Below are 19233 nucleotides of genomic sequence, written 5' to 3'. Positions count from 1 at the left end.
AGTTGTAATAAACAAACAGGCATCACTCTTTTAACAAGAAAGTCAAATGACAATTATTTACATTACTATGAAATATACACAATTTTAACGTTAGGGAGATTGATTTCTCTATCCATCTATAAAAACTCTTTAGCAATAATTAGAACCTTCTTTCTTCAACATTAAATACTTTCTTTAACACATAAGGTTACCTACTCTCGGTTTACAAATTTTTACTTATTAATCTCTAAGCTTACTCGTAAAGAGGTAACCTAAATCTGTGTTAAGTTATCTTTACACATTTGATATCAACCGCTAACATGCCAATTGATTCTCTTATGGACATTTCTTAACACTATTAAACATATATATATTAAAAGTCTTTCTTATATCGACTATAACAGAAATTATGTAAAAGTTTTGAATTTACAAAGGCTCTGTATCTCACATTCAGTCAAAAGTCTTTCACTAAAAGTTCTATGGCAATTCTTTAGTCTCAGATCTTCTTCAGGAAATTTTGGCTCAGCTGCATCTCATCAGGAAGGTAGCGGCTTGTGGGCTCATTCAGCTCCGGCAAACGGTTACTCTCTCTCTCTCTCGATGAAAAGAAAAACTTACGAGTGAAGGAGCTTCAGGAAATCTGCCTTGCCTTTTCTCCTCTGCTTGGGCTCGCTGAAAATGCCTGGACTACCTCCTTTTTCTGCCGTTTCAACAGCTAGAATTGCCACCAACTGGATCCCTCTCTGGCCTGGAAACTTTTCTCCGGCAACTGGAACTCTTCCTTTTGGCAGCTTGAAACCTTGTCTGCAGCCTAGAAGTAGTCTCTCCCTAGCGACGTCTCGAACCGAGAAATTCCTTTCTGGAAGCGGGAAACTCCTCTCTCAAGCAACGTGGATCCAGGCAGCCTCTCTGTCTCTCTCACGGCAACTCTGGACCGGGCGGCCTCCTCTCTGACAGCAAATCTCGAACTGGGACCCTTCTGCTTGCTTCAGTCCGTTTTATTAGGCCTCCTCTGAGACCTCACATGAAGTTTGGCAACCCCCAAAGAATCGGTCTGAGTCTTTAATCTTAAGTGTCAAGTTTGGCATGCCTATTAGCATTGAAGAATGTGTAAGCAGAGCTAATCTAAGGCGGTATGGCCACTTTAATAGAATGGGTGAAGAAAGGTTAACAAAACAGGTGTTTGATGCCAAGATGGTAGGAAAGAGACCCAGAGGAAGACCAAGTTCTAGGTGGATTGATTCAGTGAGAAGTGCCTTAGAAGCATGAAATGTTAGATATGACACTATTGGAGTGCTCACACATAAGAGACTGATTTGGAGAAAAATTGTTGATAGGAGAGTAATAATAATGTAAACTTAATCACGTAATGCTGTCATAGTAACCTGAACACCCCTTTGGTGGTACATATCAGGTCAATTTTTGGTCGATCTCTTGTGTATTCCTCCTTACTACAAATTTAATTAAAACTGGAAACATAATATTTTATTTATCATTATTTTGTATTATTTTTAATTCGCTTTAAGTATATTGCTATTGTTTATTTATTTTTTGTTAAAATTGTCAAATCAGTAATTTTCTTATAAGTCCGAGTAAATGAATTAATTTGGATCAGTGGAAGTCAAACAGCGAGCCGAGTGAATACGATTATAAGCAAAGTGTAAAAACTCGATTGTAGCTTAAATATTAAATATTCCAAAGCATATTACATCAATTTTTTACTTAGGTTAAGCCCCATGTGAATATTGTAAAAAAATAAACTTCGTTTGTCTCAGTGTAGTTTGTATTAGATGTTTTTGTAAATAACTCTTTTGAAGCTAACTGTATATACTGCTTTAATAAGAATATGTTAGAGTGTTAAAAACAAAGGCAATGTTTTTGTCGCGAAGCTGTACATGGCGGCATTAGAAAGATTGTTATTGAAACTTGTATGTATGAGAAAGGCTTGCAGACTCTTAGTGTAAACATCTCTGAATTGAGTTAGAAAGAGTTCAAACAACTTTCCAATGGCCGCAACTTACAATCAAAAGAAAACGGAGGAGAGTCAAAGGCGTGCCGAACTTCACGAGGTCTCAGAGGAAGCCTAATAAAAAGGGACTGAAGCAAGCAGAATGGTTCCCAGTTCCAGAATTGCTATCAGAGAGAAGATCACCCAATACACAGTCACCATCAGAGAGACTGTCCAGATCCAAGTTGCTTGAGAAAGGAGTTTCCCGCTTCCAGAAAGAAGCTTCTCGGTTCGAGACGTCACTAGAGAGAGACTACTTCTAGGCAGCAGACAAGATTTCAAATTGCCGAAAGGAAGAGTTCCAATTGCCAGAGAAAAGTTTCCAGGCCAGCTTAATGTCAGACATTCACCAGTGTGTTGCATTTTCATTACAATTTGATGAATCAAACGACTTCACTGATATTGCTCAGTTAATGGTATTTCAAGATTATTCAAGTAAAGAAGAACTTTTGAAAATTATACCATTATTAGGAAGGACTAGGGGAGAAGACTTTTTTTTGGCATTTGATGAATTTGTGAAACAACACAAACTTTTGCTTTTTAAACTTGTATGTATTACTACTGATGGTGCTCCTGGAGTGACAGGCAATAAATCATGCTTCATTTCATTATGTAAAAATGATGACAAATATCCAGATTTTTTAACATACCACTGTATTAATCACCAACAAGTACTGTGTAGTAAAAAAGATTAAACACAAAAGATGTTTTGGATATTACATTTAAAATTATAAATTCTGTTAGAGGAAAAGCCCTGCAACGGTGGTTATTTAAATTACAGGCAGATGATGATAGGGAACTTCTGTTGTACAATAATGTTCGCTGGCTCAGCAGAAGTCAATTTTTAGAAAGATTTCTTGTATTAATTAACATAATAAAGTAATATAAAAATTTTTCTTGATGAAAAAGAAGATATTTAACCAATTGAGTGATAAAAAGTGGTTGTTTCACTTATCATTTTTAATAGATTTCTGTACGAAATTAAGCAATTTAAATTTAGTTACAAGGTAGTGATAAAAATTTAATTGATATGTTAAATTCAATAAAAACTTTCCAACAATACTTTTATTATGTTGAAAGTTTATTTTTCACTTGGTTAGAGTATAATAAATTTAGTTTAATCCTTTATCCAAGGCAGCAGGGCACTCTGCCTTGGTACAACACCAAGGCAGAGTGCCCTGGTGTTGTACCAAGGTGGTACAACACCAGGGCACTCCTTGCAACCTTTGCAAGGAGTGCCCTGGTGTTGTACCACCTTACCCCAGTCCTGAAGATACTTTCAGGCGCAAACTTTGTTTGCTCACACTTGGATAAAGGATTAAACTAAATTTATAATACTTTTATTAAAGAAAAATATAAATGACCGCGAATATAGACATCTTTCATATTTATTAAAATTTTTTGAACAAAATCAAGAAATGCTTCACTGTGATTAAAAGAATTGATTCGTGAAATAGAATTAGTTGAGGAAGAAATAAATTCAAGATTTAAAGATTTTAATAAAACTGAAATAATTGTATCTTTTATCCATAATCCGTTTCAAGAAAACTTGAACATCACAGAAATTTCAAATAAAATTAGTGGGCTGTTTGATATAAACCAAGCTGAAGTAGAACTTGAGATAATAAACAATCAGAATAGTTTACTTTTAAAATCAATAAACAATGAAGTCATTTGGACGTATGCACATGAAAAATTCCCAATATTAACTGATATTGCACGAAAAATTCTGTCGTGTTTCGGATCGGCATACTTGTCAGAATCCGCTTTTTCAAATATGACCGTCATAAAAAATCAATTAAGAAACCAAATTACAAATGATCGTTTGGATGATTGTCTGCAACTGGCCACTTCTTCATATCAACTTGGCTATGAAAATATTGCGAAGTCCAAACAATGCCAAATTTCACATTAACTTTTTTTTTTTTTTTTTAATCAACCAGCATTTCTGTAACTTGTGAGTTTGTAATCAATCTGTTGTTTTTTCTAACTTTGGTTTTCCAAAATAGAGAAATAAATATTTTATTCCAATATATATATATATATATATATTTTGTTGTTGTTGTTGTTATTGTATTAAAATAATTAAAAGTGATAAATAAATTTTTAAATACACAAATAAAGTTCTTAGTTGTGTATTTTTTTTTAGTTGTTTATTTGTGCGTAATTAGATATCAGTTTGGGGGAACGTGATCTATATAAGAGAGTAGATCGCCGAATAACTTTTTATAGAAAAGTAGCTCGCATAGTAAAAAATGTTGAACCCCACTGACCTATACTAAGAAACTATATGAAATACTTGTGTTCTTAAAGGCAAAGATCTGGATCCTACTTTCTGGTCTAAAGCCTGAAACGTTACAGGAATTATGGAGACTACAGGATTATGGGGATTACAGAATTATGGAGGCTGTCCATAATACAACTAAGAGAGGAAATAATTTTTAGTCATCATTATCATGAACAGCAAATTCCTGATATGTACTATGGGGGGGGGGAGGTTTGTATCAGGATATTATGATAGTACTAGATGAAAAGTTAATGTCATTACTAACATCCTATTGCCAAGTTTCCTCCAAATAATTCTTGTCTGTTCTTATATTTTGAAATAAGATGTTTCTTATTATATCAATCCACCTAGGTCTTCATCTTCCTCTGGATCACATTCTTATTAACCTGGCAACAGACACCTGCTTTTCTATCTTATTTAGGTCAGCTCATACATTCCTGAATGCTAATAATGTCAAATACTTTCTCAATATCCTGATAGGACTGGACTTTCATGCAGGTCTGGACTGTCCTTGACAGTCCAGACCTGCATGAAAGTGAATTTTTAATCCATGTTGAACAAACTCTAATATCGATTTATTAACCATGTTAATTCAAAAAGTATGTTATTTGAATACATGTAAAGTAAGGAATTCCTGTATCTCTCCTTGAACAGTTTCACAGAAGATGCACTCACAACATCTGACACACTGATAGAAACCCGTTCCACATAAAGTCCCAACAATATCCCTAGTCAGCCTCCAGGGACAATCCCAAGTTCTATTTTCACCCTTCATAACCTGAAAAGTCACACTTGTGGCTTACTTACTAACTTGTATGTTTCTATTGTATCTCTTCTTCTTCTCTGCCTATTCCTCAACCTTTGAAAACCACATTCCCTTAATCTGTCCTCATGTGCATAATTTCATAGCCTGGTTATCTTAATTATTTGCTGCTGAATCTTTTCAACTGTCTCTCCCCATCTCCATGGAATCCAAATGACCATATCAGTACATAGCAGTCTAGATGTGGTCTTATCCAAAGCCTTGTAAAATATGAAAATTTCCTTATTCCTACAAGTTAGTTTTATCTTTAATAGCAGTTATTCAATGTATTAATCACTTTGACACTCTGTTCTAAACTTTCTCACTGTCCACAATACTCCTCCAAGTCTCTAGCTTCAATGACTACTTACAACAAATTCACATTAATATATCTCTGCCTTGCCATATCCACCATCAAAATGCATAGCCTTATACTTCGTAACAATAATATGATGTTCAGTATCATTTGCCCATACAACTATCTTGTTCAAATCAACCTGCCAGGACACTGTATCAGCTAAATATATTGGAAACAGACAATAAATAAATAAACTGTTATCACAAAGAAGCTAGTGAGTGAGAGAGAGAGAGAGAGAGAGAGAGTGACAGGGGTGGTTCGTGCATAGGCACTGCGGAACTGCAGCACCCCCAATTTTTCTCGATATATAAATATATTTATTAATTTATTTATATTTGCTTGTAATATTTAATTTTATATCAACAATCCTATACAATTCTCTTATTTTGTATAAAAAATAATAAAAATCCATCTTGTAGCACTTAGGAGGGCGAAGGACGCCAGCAGCACTGTGTTTACCACAGTGTCATATTGCTACGTGCGAAAGCATAGTGAGATGCACGTCATAGTGAGATACGCGCTATTAGCGTAATGCAGCACTGTCCATTGTGCAGTTCCACTGTTGTTTATATGCAGTTTGCGCAATTAGTAGAGTGTTCATAGTGCTTATCATGTTTACTCTGTCTCTTTAAACATTTGGACATTACAATTAAAGGATTTAATTGTAATGTCCAAAAATTGTAAATCCATTCCCTTAATTACAATTAAAGAAATATATTTTATTTTTAAGTAATTTTGAATTATACTAAACTGTATAATTTTATCGATAATAAACAATATTTTTTCATGTTTAATTTATTTTTAAATTTTTACCATAATTTTGATATTTTATCCAAACACGTATACACTGTACTTACAGAGTGTATGTATATTTCAAAAGTTGCAGCACCCCCCCCAACGATTTCAAGTCATGAGCTGCCACTGTGATATAACTTGGCTGGGAGACATATTTTTGAAACAGATTAAATGACTAGAAGCCAAGAGATAAAAATATAAGCACTATTTTATTTTTAAATAATAGTTTCATCTTCTTAGATGACTTCATTGGGTACATGACATGAGAGAAATACTAACAAACATTGCGAGAGAAAATCTACACATTAAAGTGCTAACATATTAGCATTTGAAAGTGCTCTGTGTATCTCTTCATTGCTGGGCATGTGCATGCATTGAAGATCTCGCAAACGGCAAAGTTGGATAGCTGCACAATAACAGTCCAAGAGATTATAACTGAGGTTAGTTTTCAGATATACTGGATTGAGGACAATTTCTTTAGATTCTATATTTTTCTTTCCAGTTCATCATAGCATCAAAAGATATTTTCCAATTTGTTCCACATAACTGGGTGAGTGATAGAGTTTATGTTATTAGCATTAGCAGAATTGAGGACATAGTTAGACAGAGTACATAGTTTTGCCATATGAGAAGTCTCTCTTATGTTCTTCTAGACGTAACTCGATGAATTTTGCAGTATGGCCAAAATAAGGCATGTTGCAGTTGCACCAAACACGGTAAATGGCAAGATATATTAAATTGTTATGTTTTTGTTTGGGCATACTGAGTAAGGAACAGAGCTTGGATAGAAAGTAAAAGAAGTCCGGATGTTAAATTTTTTGAGAACTTTAGCTAACTTTGGTGAAACGGAACTGATATAGATTAGGGATACGTCACCTTTGTAATTATTTCTATCTTCAATATGGTGAGGAGGTGGACTGAATAGTAGCTTTCTAATAGTATTTGTTGTGAATGAATAACCATTTTGCTGAAAGGTTGTAAGAAGAAATTGAAGTTCTTTGTTGATATCCTTTTCTTCACAGAGGAGGGAGCAAGCGTGTTTGCCTAGCGTAGAGATAATGCCAAGTTTTGCAGGCAGGCAGATAGTGATGAGACTGTGCATGGAGATATTTACTGGTGTGAGTGGGTTTTCTGTAAATGGAGATCTTCAATTTTTCAGATACACAAGTGAGTTTGACATCTAGGAATGAGAGAGAGAGAGCCATAAATCTCCAATTTTGCAGTAAATTAGATTTTTGGGTGTTGACTGTTGAGATGGTCTAGGAAATTCTTTAAGGAATAGGTCCTTGACTCAAAATTAGGAAAATGTTAACAGCTACTCGTGTCATAAGGTTTCTTCAATTCACATGAAAACACACAAGGAAATAAGTGAATAATATTTCCTTGTGTGTTTTGAAATTTGGTGAGGAAATACAAGAGGAAGAGGGAACCTACAAACAAGTGGTGAACAAACAACCAGAGGTTGTGGAATTATTATATTTTTTGATAAATTTTGCTTTACTAGCCTTTGTTTTAATCATGTTAAAATGTTTTCCCATAGGCTTATTGTTTGAGTAGTTCCAAAAGTCTTTCTGCTTACAACCACAAGTATCATGTCATGAAGAATTATAATTTACTTTATAATGAAGTCCTGTGTGTGTGTGTGTGTGTGTGTGTGTGTGTGTGTGTGTGTGTGTGTGTGTGTGTGTGTGTGTGTGTGTGTGTGTGTGTGTGTGTGTGTCCATTAAAATGTGTTAACAAAAAATATTCAGTGTTCATTTTAGCAAAAGAAACTATAAAATTAGAGGGTAAAGGATATTAAATAAAATGTTTTAATGACTAAATTCAGTTATTAGCAATACCATGATCTATGATATGATACTCTATACCAGGAATGGGCAAACTTTTTTCTGTGAAGGGCCAGACAGTAAATATTATAGGCTTCATGGGCCAAGAGGTAAAATCAAGGATGTCATGTATTTCATCAACTTCATCTTCCTATTTCTCTCTTTTACTTTGCAGTGTCGAGGGTTTATTAATCATTGGACCTCAAATCATTCACAGGATAAGGTGGTCTGCCCTACGCTCTGTTGTAGTTCTGTTGTAGTGTTGAGTTCTCAAGGCCGGTTTGCCTGCTTTGCGGGATGAAAAACCCCAGGATAAACTGGGGAAAAACCCTACTGTCCTTGCCCAAGACTGGCTAACATGGCTATGGCTGAGGAAGATTCTTCATCTCCTCACGTCACCGACAGGAATCGAACCTGGGCCACTCCTTTCCCAGGCATATGGTTGCGAAGCGCACAGCCACTAGGCTAACCGCACGGACTCCAAACGAATTATTTTATAAAAAATATGTTTATTAACTGGCTTATATTTAAATGAATTTCAAATTGGCATCTTCAGAGCACAAAGCAGCATGTTATAGTTTATACATGCCAATGAATAAGTGAAACAATTCAAATTGTAATGGACAAAATATCTAAAGTCCTATTTTGGCACCCTCTAATGTCGTAAAAAAAGAAGTATCACAGCTATGTAGGAGTCAATCTTAAGATAAGTCTCCCAAATATTTGGCAAATTAATGTAACCATACTTGTTCAGGTTAATAAAATTCTTCATAGCCATGACAGACTAAAAATAATTTTTTTGATCTGTAATGACTTCTAAATAACACATTAGTTTTCTTCCACCTAATCCTGTGTGAAGGGGTATCCAATATGTGGTCTGCCAGTCTTGATTTGCCATAATAATGGTAGAAAATGTATTTTTTATGTTCTCCAAGATGGATGTTAACAGATCTTCCTGTCTACCCACAGCAGGCCAAGTCACAAAGAACTTCATACACTGAGATATGCTAGGACAGGGGTTCCCAACCTTTCTGTTTCCAAGAGCACATTCTAAAATACCGGTAGGGCGATGGGCACCATCTATTTTTTCAAGCAAATTTTTTGAATTTGTTCGTTAAATGAATACATACAAAGTTTACATTATAATCAAATGTTTTATTACTTAAAAGTTTACATTATATAAAAATTTAAATATATATATGTAAGTTAGTGTGATCTTTGGTATTCCATTTCATTGGCCAGTGCTTCATAATTAGGAGAATATGATGATATTCCAGTTCTTAAACTGGAATGAACAACTTCGAATGCGCGTCTACTTTACATTGTATGCGTTTAATACTCGTCATGTGTCATTAACACGTGCATCATATAGCATGCCATGAATTGTTGCGTGATTATTTCAAACTATACGGCACACGGTTGAACAACGCCGGGCACACACAAATTGGTCGACGGGCACCATGGTGCCTGCGGGCATATGGTTGGGAACCCCTGTGCTAGAGGATGAAGTTTATTTATTAATTTAACACGTGGTTTGAATGTGGTGTGAAAGCCATGTTTTATTAGCCCTTTGGCTATTTTTTTTTGTATGTATCTCTGATATAGGAAAAGGCAAGTGGATTTTTTTTCTCCAAGAAACTCAGATTTTTCATCCCATAAATGCAAGAAAATCAGCCGTCAAAGCACACTATTTTCAGACATTAAAAATATTGTATTAGGATAAGGGACCATGAGATGGCGGCACTATACCGATTAATTAGTGATAGCCTTGGGGCCAGCTCTCTCTGATTGGCTACCAGTGTAGATTGAACTGATAACTCGTTTCCAAAAGTTAGATAGGGCTAAAACAGCCTCACCTACTCTCTATGCAGGAACAGAAAGGCATTACCTTAGCTAGCTAGCCGATATAGGGATGGGAATAGCAATGTTTTGTTCTTGTATATTAGAAGAGGGAGAAGTAATGATGCTGTGTAGTATTTTATCTATTTTGTAGGAATTGTAGCCATTGGCTAAGAAGGCATGGTGCAGATATTTAAGTTCTGTGGAAAGCAATGTATCATTAGAACAAATAGCTCTGGCTCTATATGCATAAGTGTTTTCAAAATACCACTGTTGGGCTGGATGATGATGTAATTGTTTATGTAGATTTCTGTGTGTATTGGTCTGTAAATGGAAAAAGACAGCGATCAATCTGAAAGGTGGGTGACTAATGCGTCAAGAAAAGGCAAACAGTTATATACAGTTCTAGTAACAAAACTACAATTTGGCTACTATTTTTTTTTGTTGTTGTTGTTGTTAATAAGCAAAACTTACCATGTCATGTATTTATATATAAGATAATAAAAATGTATATATAATTGTATACAAACAGATTTTTGTGTAATTAGTGAGAAGAATGGAATTCTTTTTTTATGAGAAATAATTATGCTTAATGGAATTCCAAGTCAGTGTTCCAAATCAACAAAATTGATTGCAAATGTTCATTACATAAGGCTAATTATGAAATGATACAACAATCTAAAATGAGATTGTTAGTATTTCATCTTAGAAATGTCTTTTCTGAGCTAATGAATTTGAATATAAACAAATATAATATAATATTCACCCATATAAACTCATTGTGCAACTAAGAAATACATAGCACTCAAATATACAAAGTGTGAGTGGCAACGGTAGCAGCTTACACCTACAAGAGTTCAACACATGGTCACTGTCACAACTACATACATGTTGAAAAAAAGCAGCTATACAGAATACACAAATGAATGAGCATAGCTGCATAACATTAAGACTAATCTGTGGATCCTGAAACAGCAATTTCATGATTCTCTCATGAGAGTTTATAAGTTACTCTGATTTATAGAAGTTTATAAGTTACTCTAATCTGAAGCTTTAGTTATTAAACAATCATCTTATTAATTACTCCATTAACTAAAATCACTAATAAAAAAAACAAGACAAAACAAATGGTCTCCTTGGGATAATTTTGGGCAGTCATTTAAGTTTTTGCAATGAACTGATAATTTTGTTAATTAACCATATATATGTGTGTGCGTGTGTGTAACTTTATTTATCAGGGAATTTTTGATTATCCTATCACAACAGAGCCTTTTGAGAGCTCAATGAACAATAGGTATAGGACGGAAAAGAAAAAAAAAAGTCAGTTGAATAAAATTTAACTAAAAGAAATTAAAAAAAAAAATACCTGTTCTGAGGGTGTATAATCTGCTTGCTTGACAACATTGACACGATCAAGAAAGCTGTAAAAAATTTGTGGAAATATCAGAGAATTAATACATAAAATTATAGAATAATTTGGATAAAATGATACATAATAAAAAATAATGATTTTATCAATTAAGCAAGACATTAGAAACATTGAATGAAATTTATATTTGGGGAAAAAAAAGAGGTGGAGGCATAGAAAGCCATTTTGTGCCTTTTACCACAGAAGAAAGCTCTGAAAATGTCTACATATGTGCAATAAGAATAATTTATTATACTTTATAAAAGGATAGTGAAGAATCAGTTGACTTATCCAGTTGAACAGCTATTTTGCAAAGTCAAACTGGCAATTTTAAAAACTAATTCAAGGATATTATTCATCTCTTCAACATTTAAATATGAGATAACTTCAAAAGTTTTATAAATAGCTTTATTACAGGATGAAATTATGAGGACAAATCTTTCCTAATTAAATGAAATGGCTGAATATTATCTACATCCATACTCTGAACAACCATTTTTTTACAGAATACTGATCTTCTGATCTCGTGCTTTATTTCACCTTTGTTTTCTTAAGCTAGGTTTAGTTTTGCTTTGGACATCATAATTTCCATAGTCATGAAAAAGACATGGTAATAATCACGACTTTTGTCTGTGATTGGATAAAAAAGTTGGTGATTACTACCAACAGAGTTTTTAGTCTAATTTGATTATTTTATTTATCTCCCAGGCTATTCCTGAGATTATCATGGTTTTCACTTTCCTTTTATTTCTTCATAAGTAAATATTTGTTATATCAATTCTTATATTTGTATTTAGTGTTTCTTCAACTGATTTTACTTTTAAGCCTTTTGATATATCATCATTTCTCCTTTTAGGTAAATATATATAAAAAATAAGAGAAATTCTTCTCCTTACTATTATTAACAGATATCCATGGAGTTAGTAAACAACAGGCTTACTGACTCTCCCATATAATGTTTACTGAGGTTTTATCAATTGTGCTCATGCTGAGACAAGTTATTCAACTTCAATCTTAATACTAACACAATTCCTTATGAGTAAATAAAGAGCAAGATAATTTCGTTACACAATGGATGGGACTACAACAGAAGAAGTGATCGCTTGGTGTCGCACTGATTAGATCGTTGGCTTGTCGAGAGCTACTGAAAAGATTAGTATTATTTTGTGTTAACATTAGATATTTTACTAGAATTTTAAGTAGTATTGTTTGCTTTTTGTTTCTTGGTGTGTCTGTGCAATTTTTGCATGTTTTCTGTTATTTTAATTATTATTTTTAAGAAAAGATAGCGTACACATGGCACCGATAAAGAAAAAAATGGTGGCCAGGTCGCCATGTTTGTTTAAGAGTTTTGATGTAAACGAATTTATGCAATGTGCTGTCTGTGAGATGTATGCCTTGCGAAGAGCGGTGGGAGTCTGGTTAGAAAGTGATAGTGGAATTAATATGTGTAGAAAGTGTAAAGAGAATGAGGACTTCAAGCGTGTTTCGTGTGTCGAGACTGATATCATTAACGATAGTCAGAATGTAAAAAATGGCAGTGTGTTAGAGAATTGCGTGGTAGTCCAGATAGGTGTGAGAGCGTCGCTGAAAGTGTAAATGAAGGTAGAAACACAGAAAGAATGGATGATTTGATCGATAATGAAAATGGCGAGATAAATGCGAGTAGCAAAATTGCCCGTTTGAATGGCGCGATACACAGAGCCAAAAGACAACTGGAGCGTATGGAAAAATGTGTGTTGAACGTACCGACAAATAACCGGCGGAAGTCTGTGACGGCAAATAATAGAATGTTCGTAAATGTCAATAAAATGAAGGAGCGAGTGCTGTATGGGGATTCGCTATAAAGAGGCGTAATAATTGAGAGTTTAACGAAGTCGTACCAGCAGGGTGCGAACATAAAGGACGTCAGCGAATCTATTCGACTGCAAAAACAGAGGGTGAAAGAGATGATAATCGTGGCAGGAACGAATGATTTGAAAGAGGACAAAATGGAAATGATAGAGGATGTGAGGGAGTTGTTTGAGGTAGCAAAAGAGAAGAATGAGAGAGTTAGGATGGTGAGTATCTTACCGCGGTATGACAGCGAAGTGTTTAGAAGGAGGGAGATAATTGCCAATGACTTTATGCGTGGGTTATGCATGGAGAGTGGTGTGGAATTTGTGGATGTGTGGAATGAGTTCGATGGGCGAAAGGAATTATATAAGATGGATGGATAGTCGGAGACTTGAAAGAGTGTTGATGAATGATGTGGAAGTGGATGTACAGACTCAGGGAAACGAGATTTATTAAGAGGGGGGAGGGAGTAGATATGCAGACTTTAGGGGGGGGCAGTTAAGTGTATGAATGAGTATATTATGCCCGGGCGAGTACGACAGACAACAAATCAGAATGGGATAGTTAGTATAAGGCATCAAAGTAGAAGGAAGAGTTTTTGGCCATGGTTGGCACTTCCAGGCCACAGGTTGTCGGTATTAGTGAAACATGGCTGACAGAAGATGATAAAGCTAGTGGGATTGAATGCGATGGGTATAGCGTGTTCAGGAGTGACAGGGTGAATAAAAAGGGGGGAGGAGTGTTATTGATGATAGCTGATGAGCTTCAGCCAAGGAGTATAGGAGTTGAACTGCAGGATGGGGAAAAAAGCACATTTGAGGCTGTTTGGTGTGAGATAGAATCTAGCAGAACAAAATATACAATTGGGTGCTGCTATAGACCGGGTGATGGAGTGGATGGTGGGGATAGTATGCATAAGCAAATAGAAGAAATGAGTGGAAGGAGGGTAATTATTATGGGTGATTTCAATTATGGTAACATTGACTGGAAAGAGGAGAGGGCACATGGGAGGAAGGAATTGAATTTTATGCAGTTATTAAGGGACAACTATCTACGGCAACATGTATTGGAAAATATCAGGGGGCAGAGAGTGCTGGACCTAGTAACTGCAACTGAGAATGTAGCTGTAACGAACATGACCATGTTGCCACCAATTGGTGAGAGTGACAATAAAGTCATGACTTCGGAGGTGGCTAAAGGAGTGGAATTTACAATTAAGACAGGGTACATGTGGAATTACCGGGCTGGTAAGTATGACAAGCTTAGGTGTGTGCTTGGCTCAATGCCATGGCATGTAAAACTACAAGGGCTGGATGTTGATAGTGCATGGGAGGTGGTTAAGAACTGTTTGCAGGAGGCAATGGTTGACTGTATACCAAGAGTCTGAATAATAAATCAAGTAGGGGTTAAATGGATGAATAACACTATTAAGCTTGAGCTGCAAAAAAAGAAACAATTGTGGAGGGAATTTAAGGAGAAGGGTGACCATCAGGTGCAGGAACAGTATAAAGCTCAGGCTAGGATGGTAACAAGGGTGGTAAGAAAAGCAAAAGCAGATTACGAAAGGAAATTGGCCATGCAGGCTAAAGAGAATCCCAAACAGTTTTTTCAATATGTTGCAAGTAAAAGGAAAAATGCTCATGGTAGAATGATCTTAAAAAATGCTGAGGGTAGGGAGGTAACCGAATCAGTCGATGTTGTGGAATTACTGAGCGAGCACTTTGCAAGAGTATATCATCCAGGTGGTGACTTTGCAGAAATGGAAGAACCAACAGCTTATATTGGAATTGTGATGAATGAAGTAGAGGTAACTAGTCTATTACAGAACCTCAATGTCAATACATCTGTAGGATTGGATGGTATACCAGCTCGTGTCGTATGTGAAGCGGCCAAAGAATTGTCAGTGCCCTTGACCATTTTGTTTAATTTGAGCCTCAGGACTGGGTCAGTCCCAAGGGGGTGGAAAGAGGGGAAAACCGTTCCACTGCACAAAGGTGGTTCCAAGGCTGCTGTTGAAAATTACCGGCCAATCAGCATAACAGGAATCATTATCAAGGTCTTAGAGAAAATAGTCAAGAGGAAAATACAAGATTGGATAGAAGAAAATGGGATACTGTATCGGGGACAGCATGGTTTTGTGAAGGGTAGGTCATGCCTCAGTAACTTGCTCACGTATTATAACACAGTGACGGCTGAACTGGATAAGGGTAATGGGTTTACAGTGATTATAGTGGACCTTGCTAAGGCCTTTGACAGGATACCACATGGAATTCTAATCAGTAAATTGCAGCATATGGGAATGGACATAGGGTTGGTGAGATGGATAGGAGGGTGGTTGACGGAGAGATATCAGAGAGTGGTTTACTCAGGAGTAGAGTCCACAAGACGGCCTGTGACTAGTGGTGTGCCACAAGGATCTGTTCTTGGACCACTGCTGTTTAATTTGTTCATAAATGATATAGGAAAGGATCTGAGAGGAACAGTTCATTTGTTTGCGGATGATGCGAAGTTGGGTAGGGCAATAGTGAATGCAGATGACGTCAAAATTTTGCAGGATGATTTGGATAGATTGGAGGTCTGGGCTAGGGAGAATGGATGTCAATTTAATGTGGCAAAATGTAAGGTTATGCATTTTGGGGTGAAAAGATTGGAGGCAGTTTACTGCATTGGTGGAACCGTGCTCCAGGAAATTGATGAGGCACGAGATTTAGGAGTGTTGGTGGATAAGGAATTGAAATTTAGGGGACACATTGCAAAAGTGGCCAAATCAGCTCATCAAATCACTTGGTTGCTGAAGAATACGTTGACAAGCAGAGACAAGCAGGTTATTGTTCCTCTGTATCGAGCCTTGATAAGACCCCATCTCGACTACTGTGCTCATATTTGGTCACCTAGGTTTCTTCTTGATGGGGAGGAGGTGGAGAGGATCCAGAGGCGAGCGACCAAGATGACAGCAGGTCTGTGGAATGAATCGTATGAGAACAGGTTGAGGATTTGTGGGTTGCAAAAATTGGTTGATAGGCGGAGGAGAGGAGATATGATTGAGACATTCAAATTACTGAAGGGTTTCTATAAAATTAATTCAGAAGATATTTTTGAGAACAGGGCTGGTTGTGGGAGGACTAGTGGACATCCATGGAAACTGAGCAAAAGTGTGGTTAGTAAAGGTGTTAGAGCTGGGTTCTTTACTTTTAGAGTAGTGAATGAGTGGAATGCGCTCCCTGAGTCTGTGGTGGATGCTGTGACAGTGAATGAGTTTAAGGCAAAGTATGATAGATACTGTATGAATGTCGAATAGTTGTGATGAATATGATTTAGGGCCTCCCTCGATGAGTCTAATGACTCCCTGGAGTTGCCCGTAATAATAGTAATAGTAATAAATTAGTATCTCTGGAGTGATGCTGGAAAGGCTACCATCCAGAGGTGGGTAGAGCGCATCTTAAATCTCTACAGAGAATAGTATTACTTTGTTAAAGAGGTCATACAGCAGATGTTGCTGTAACAATTTGCTCATGTTTTATAATATGTGACTGCAGAGTTGAAAAATGGAAAAATAGTTTATAACAATATACTTTTGGATTCTGTCATGACATTTAACAGAATTCCACCTGAAGTTATTATACAAAACTCAAAGATATGGGTAAACAAAATAAGCTTGTGACATGGTGAGGAGTAGCTGATCAACTGATCAATTAAGAGTGGTGGCAGAAAAAAAGATAATTTAAGATATGCAGATGGTGCAACCCTCATAGCAAAAATTAAGGAAGATCTGGAGCAGTTGATTCTATTGGTTAAGATGGAAAGTAACAAAGCTGGGCTTAATTTAAACATCAACTAAACAAAAGTGATGGCAATTTAAATGAATTTAAGATAGAGAGAGAGAGATAAAATAGAAACCATTGAAGGTTATGATTTTCTTGGGTCCAGAATCAGAAATGATGGTAAATGTGAAGATGAAATTAAAAAAAAGTGATGCATTATGAAAGAAAGAGATGTAAGTAAGGCAGGCCACAAAAGTCAGAGCTGTCAAAGCAATGGCATTTCCAGTAGTGACATATGGATGTTAAAGCTGGATTATTAAGAAGGAAGTTAGAAAACAAATAGATTCATTTAAATTATGGGTATGGAGGAGAGTATCAAGAATCTCATGGACTGTAAGAATGACCAATAAGAATTGTTTTAGAGAATATAAAGACAGAATGCTATTTGGAGGCAATGACTGCTAAACAAAAGTTGATGTACTTTGGTCATATTATGCAAGGTAATGAATCATTGGAAAAGGCAGTTATGTTGGGGAAGATTGAGGGAATAAGAAGAAGAGAAAGACAAAAGAGATGGATGGACAACATAAAAGAACTTACCAACTTGAACTTACAATTACTGAAAGAAAGGACAAGAGGCCAAGTGGGATGGAGGGCCTTTGTTCACCGGATCACCAAGGGTGGAAAATGACTGGATGGCACATAACAACAAAACTTACAAACTAGTCATTACTAACACCATGTTTCAACTGTGCACAAGTTCATGTGGAAAAAAGATGCAAGAAATAAGAAACACTTCACTGATTATATCACAATAATATCTTCATGATGGTTCAGAAAACAAGTGTGTACAAAGGATTTGAAATTGTAAATGAATATCACTTAGTTTTAAGTAGGATAAAAATGAATATCACATTGAAAAGAACAGTATATAAAAAATTTTTGAAAAGAATTAAAGCTAAGCAGCATTTACAGGTAAAATGTAGACAAACATTATTCAACAAAACATTAAACAGTAGTTTAATGTTTTGTTTTGGTTCCTGTTTTGATAACATGAACCACACCTTGGGGTCTCAGTGGCAAACTATGAAGAAAACATTGTCTGATTCAGTTATGGAGATACGAGATAAAGTTCTTTGCAAAGATAGAAAAATAAGAACACCATGATGGATGCAAGATGGATGCAAAGAAGCAATTCTAAAAATGAAGAAAGCATGCTAAAAGTTTTCTTTGCAAATAAGTCAGCAGATGCTCTAAAAGAATACAGAGAAAAATGTAAGAGTGCTATGCTATGTTAAAGGTTGCTGCATGGGAAGACATCGGTAAGTACATAGAAGATAAATAACAGGAGGGTGACAAATTGTTCTGGAGGCTATTGAAAAAGCTTACAAATGGAGGTAAGATGTGTAAAATGAATCAATCAAGGATGCACACATATAAAGGTAACATGAAAACTGAAGATAAGGTAGAAAACATGAAGATATCCTACATGTCTAGAGTAATTACTTTGAAAGGCAGTTAAACAGAACAAGCAGTGACAGAATGGGAGCAGAAAAGAGAAATTCAAACCGGAGTATATATTAATACTTGATGTAGAAACGCCAACAAAAACTTGAAATATGAAAAGTCAGCTGTAGAAGACAATATTTGCCAGAAATCTAAAATACAGAGGTATAAAAGCTTTGTAGTTACTACACTGTATAATTCAGAGGGACTAGTCAGAAAGTTGAACTGCAGATGATTGGAGTAGAGCTCTCTCATAGTTCCCATCTATTTAAAAAAAAAAAAAAAAAAAAAAAAAAAGGGAGGGGGGGAAGAAAGCTGAATATGAGAACTATAGAAAAATTTCTCTACTAAGCGTTTTAAGTGTTTCATGCATGCATACTTGAAAAGATGATAAGAAAATTTGTGGAAGAGAAACTTAGAGAAGAACAAGATGCATTCAGGTCATGGGGGGGAAAAAGTGAAATACTTTTTCATAATTTTTCAAAAAAATTATGAAAAAGTATTTCATAATACTTTTTTTTCATAAAAAAGTATTATGAAAGATAGAGATGCGAGTAAGGTAGGCAACAAAAATCAGAGCTGTTGTCAAATAGCGGTTGTCAAGAACAGATTTTCACTTTACAACAAATACTTGAGAAATCATAGGAATATGACAAAGTGTTTAGAGAAAAGCATTTCAAAAAATTACAATTATATAGGGTAAATGGACCATTATACAGAGCAATACATAGTCTATATTTAAGTTGTAAGTCAGCAGCTAGAATTGAAAGAAATACAGGAAGATAGTTTGATGTAAAATCAGGTGTAGATGAGGATGTACATTATCTC

At 35.6% G+C, this 19233-nt stretch overlaps 1 protein-coding gene across 2 annotated transcripts in view; it reads right to left on the bottom strand.

Moving 5' to 3' along the window:
* The window catches only part of LOC150097045 (guanine nucleotide-binding protein G(s) subunit alpha), a 320682-nt gene that overhangs the window by 133431 nt on the left and 168018 nt on the right, over positions 1-19233 (bottom strand). For both annotated transcript variants that reach the window (XM_090408599.1, XM_090408598.1), the window contains exon 6: positions 11261-11315. In XM_090408599.1, coding sequence (XP_090264725.1) covers positions 11261-11315 — 55 coding nt within the window. The remainder of the gene's footprint in view (positions 1-11260; positions 11316-19233) is intronic.

The sequence above is a fragment of the Typopeltis vanoorti genome, chromosome 18, assembly GCF_054136105.1.
Source record: "Typopeltis vanoorti isolate ZY-2024b chromosome 18, IOZ_Tvanoo_1.0, whole genome shotgun sequence".
NCBI classification, from domain to species: domain Eukaryota; kingdom Metazoa; phylum Arthropoda; class Arachnida; order Uropygi; family Thelyphonidae; genus Typopeltis; species Typopeltis vanoorti.
Note: the sequence above shows the minus strand (reverse complement) of the source record. Positions and strands in the feature narration are given on the sequence as shown.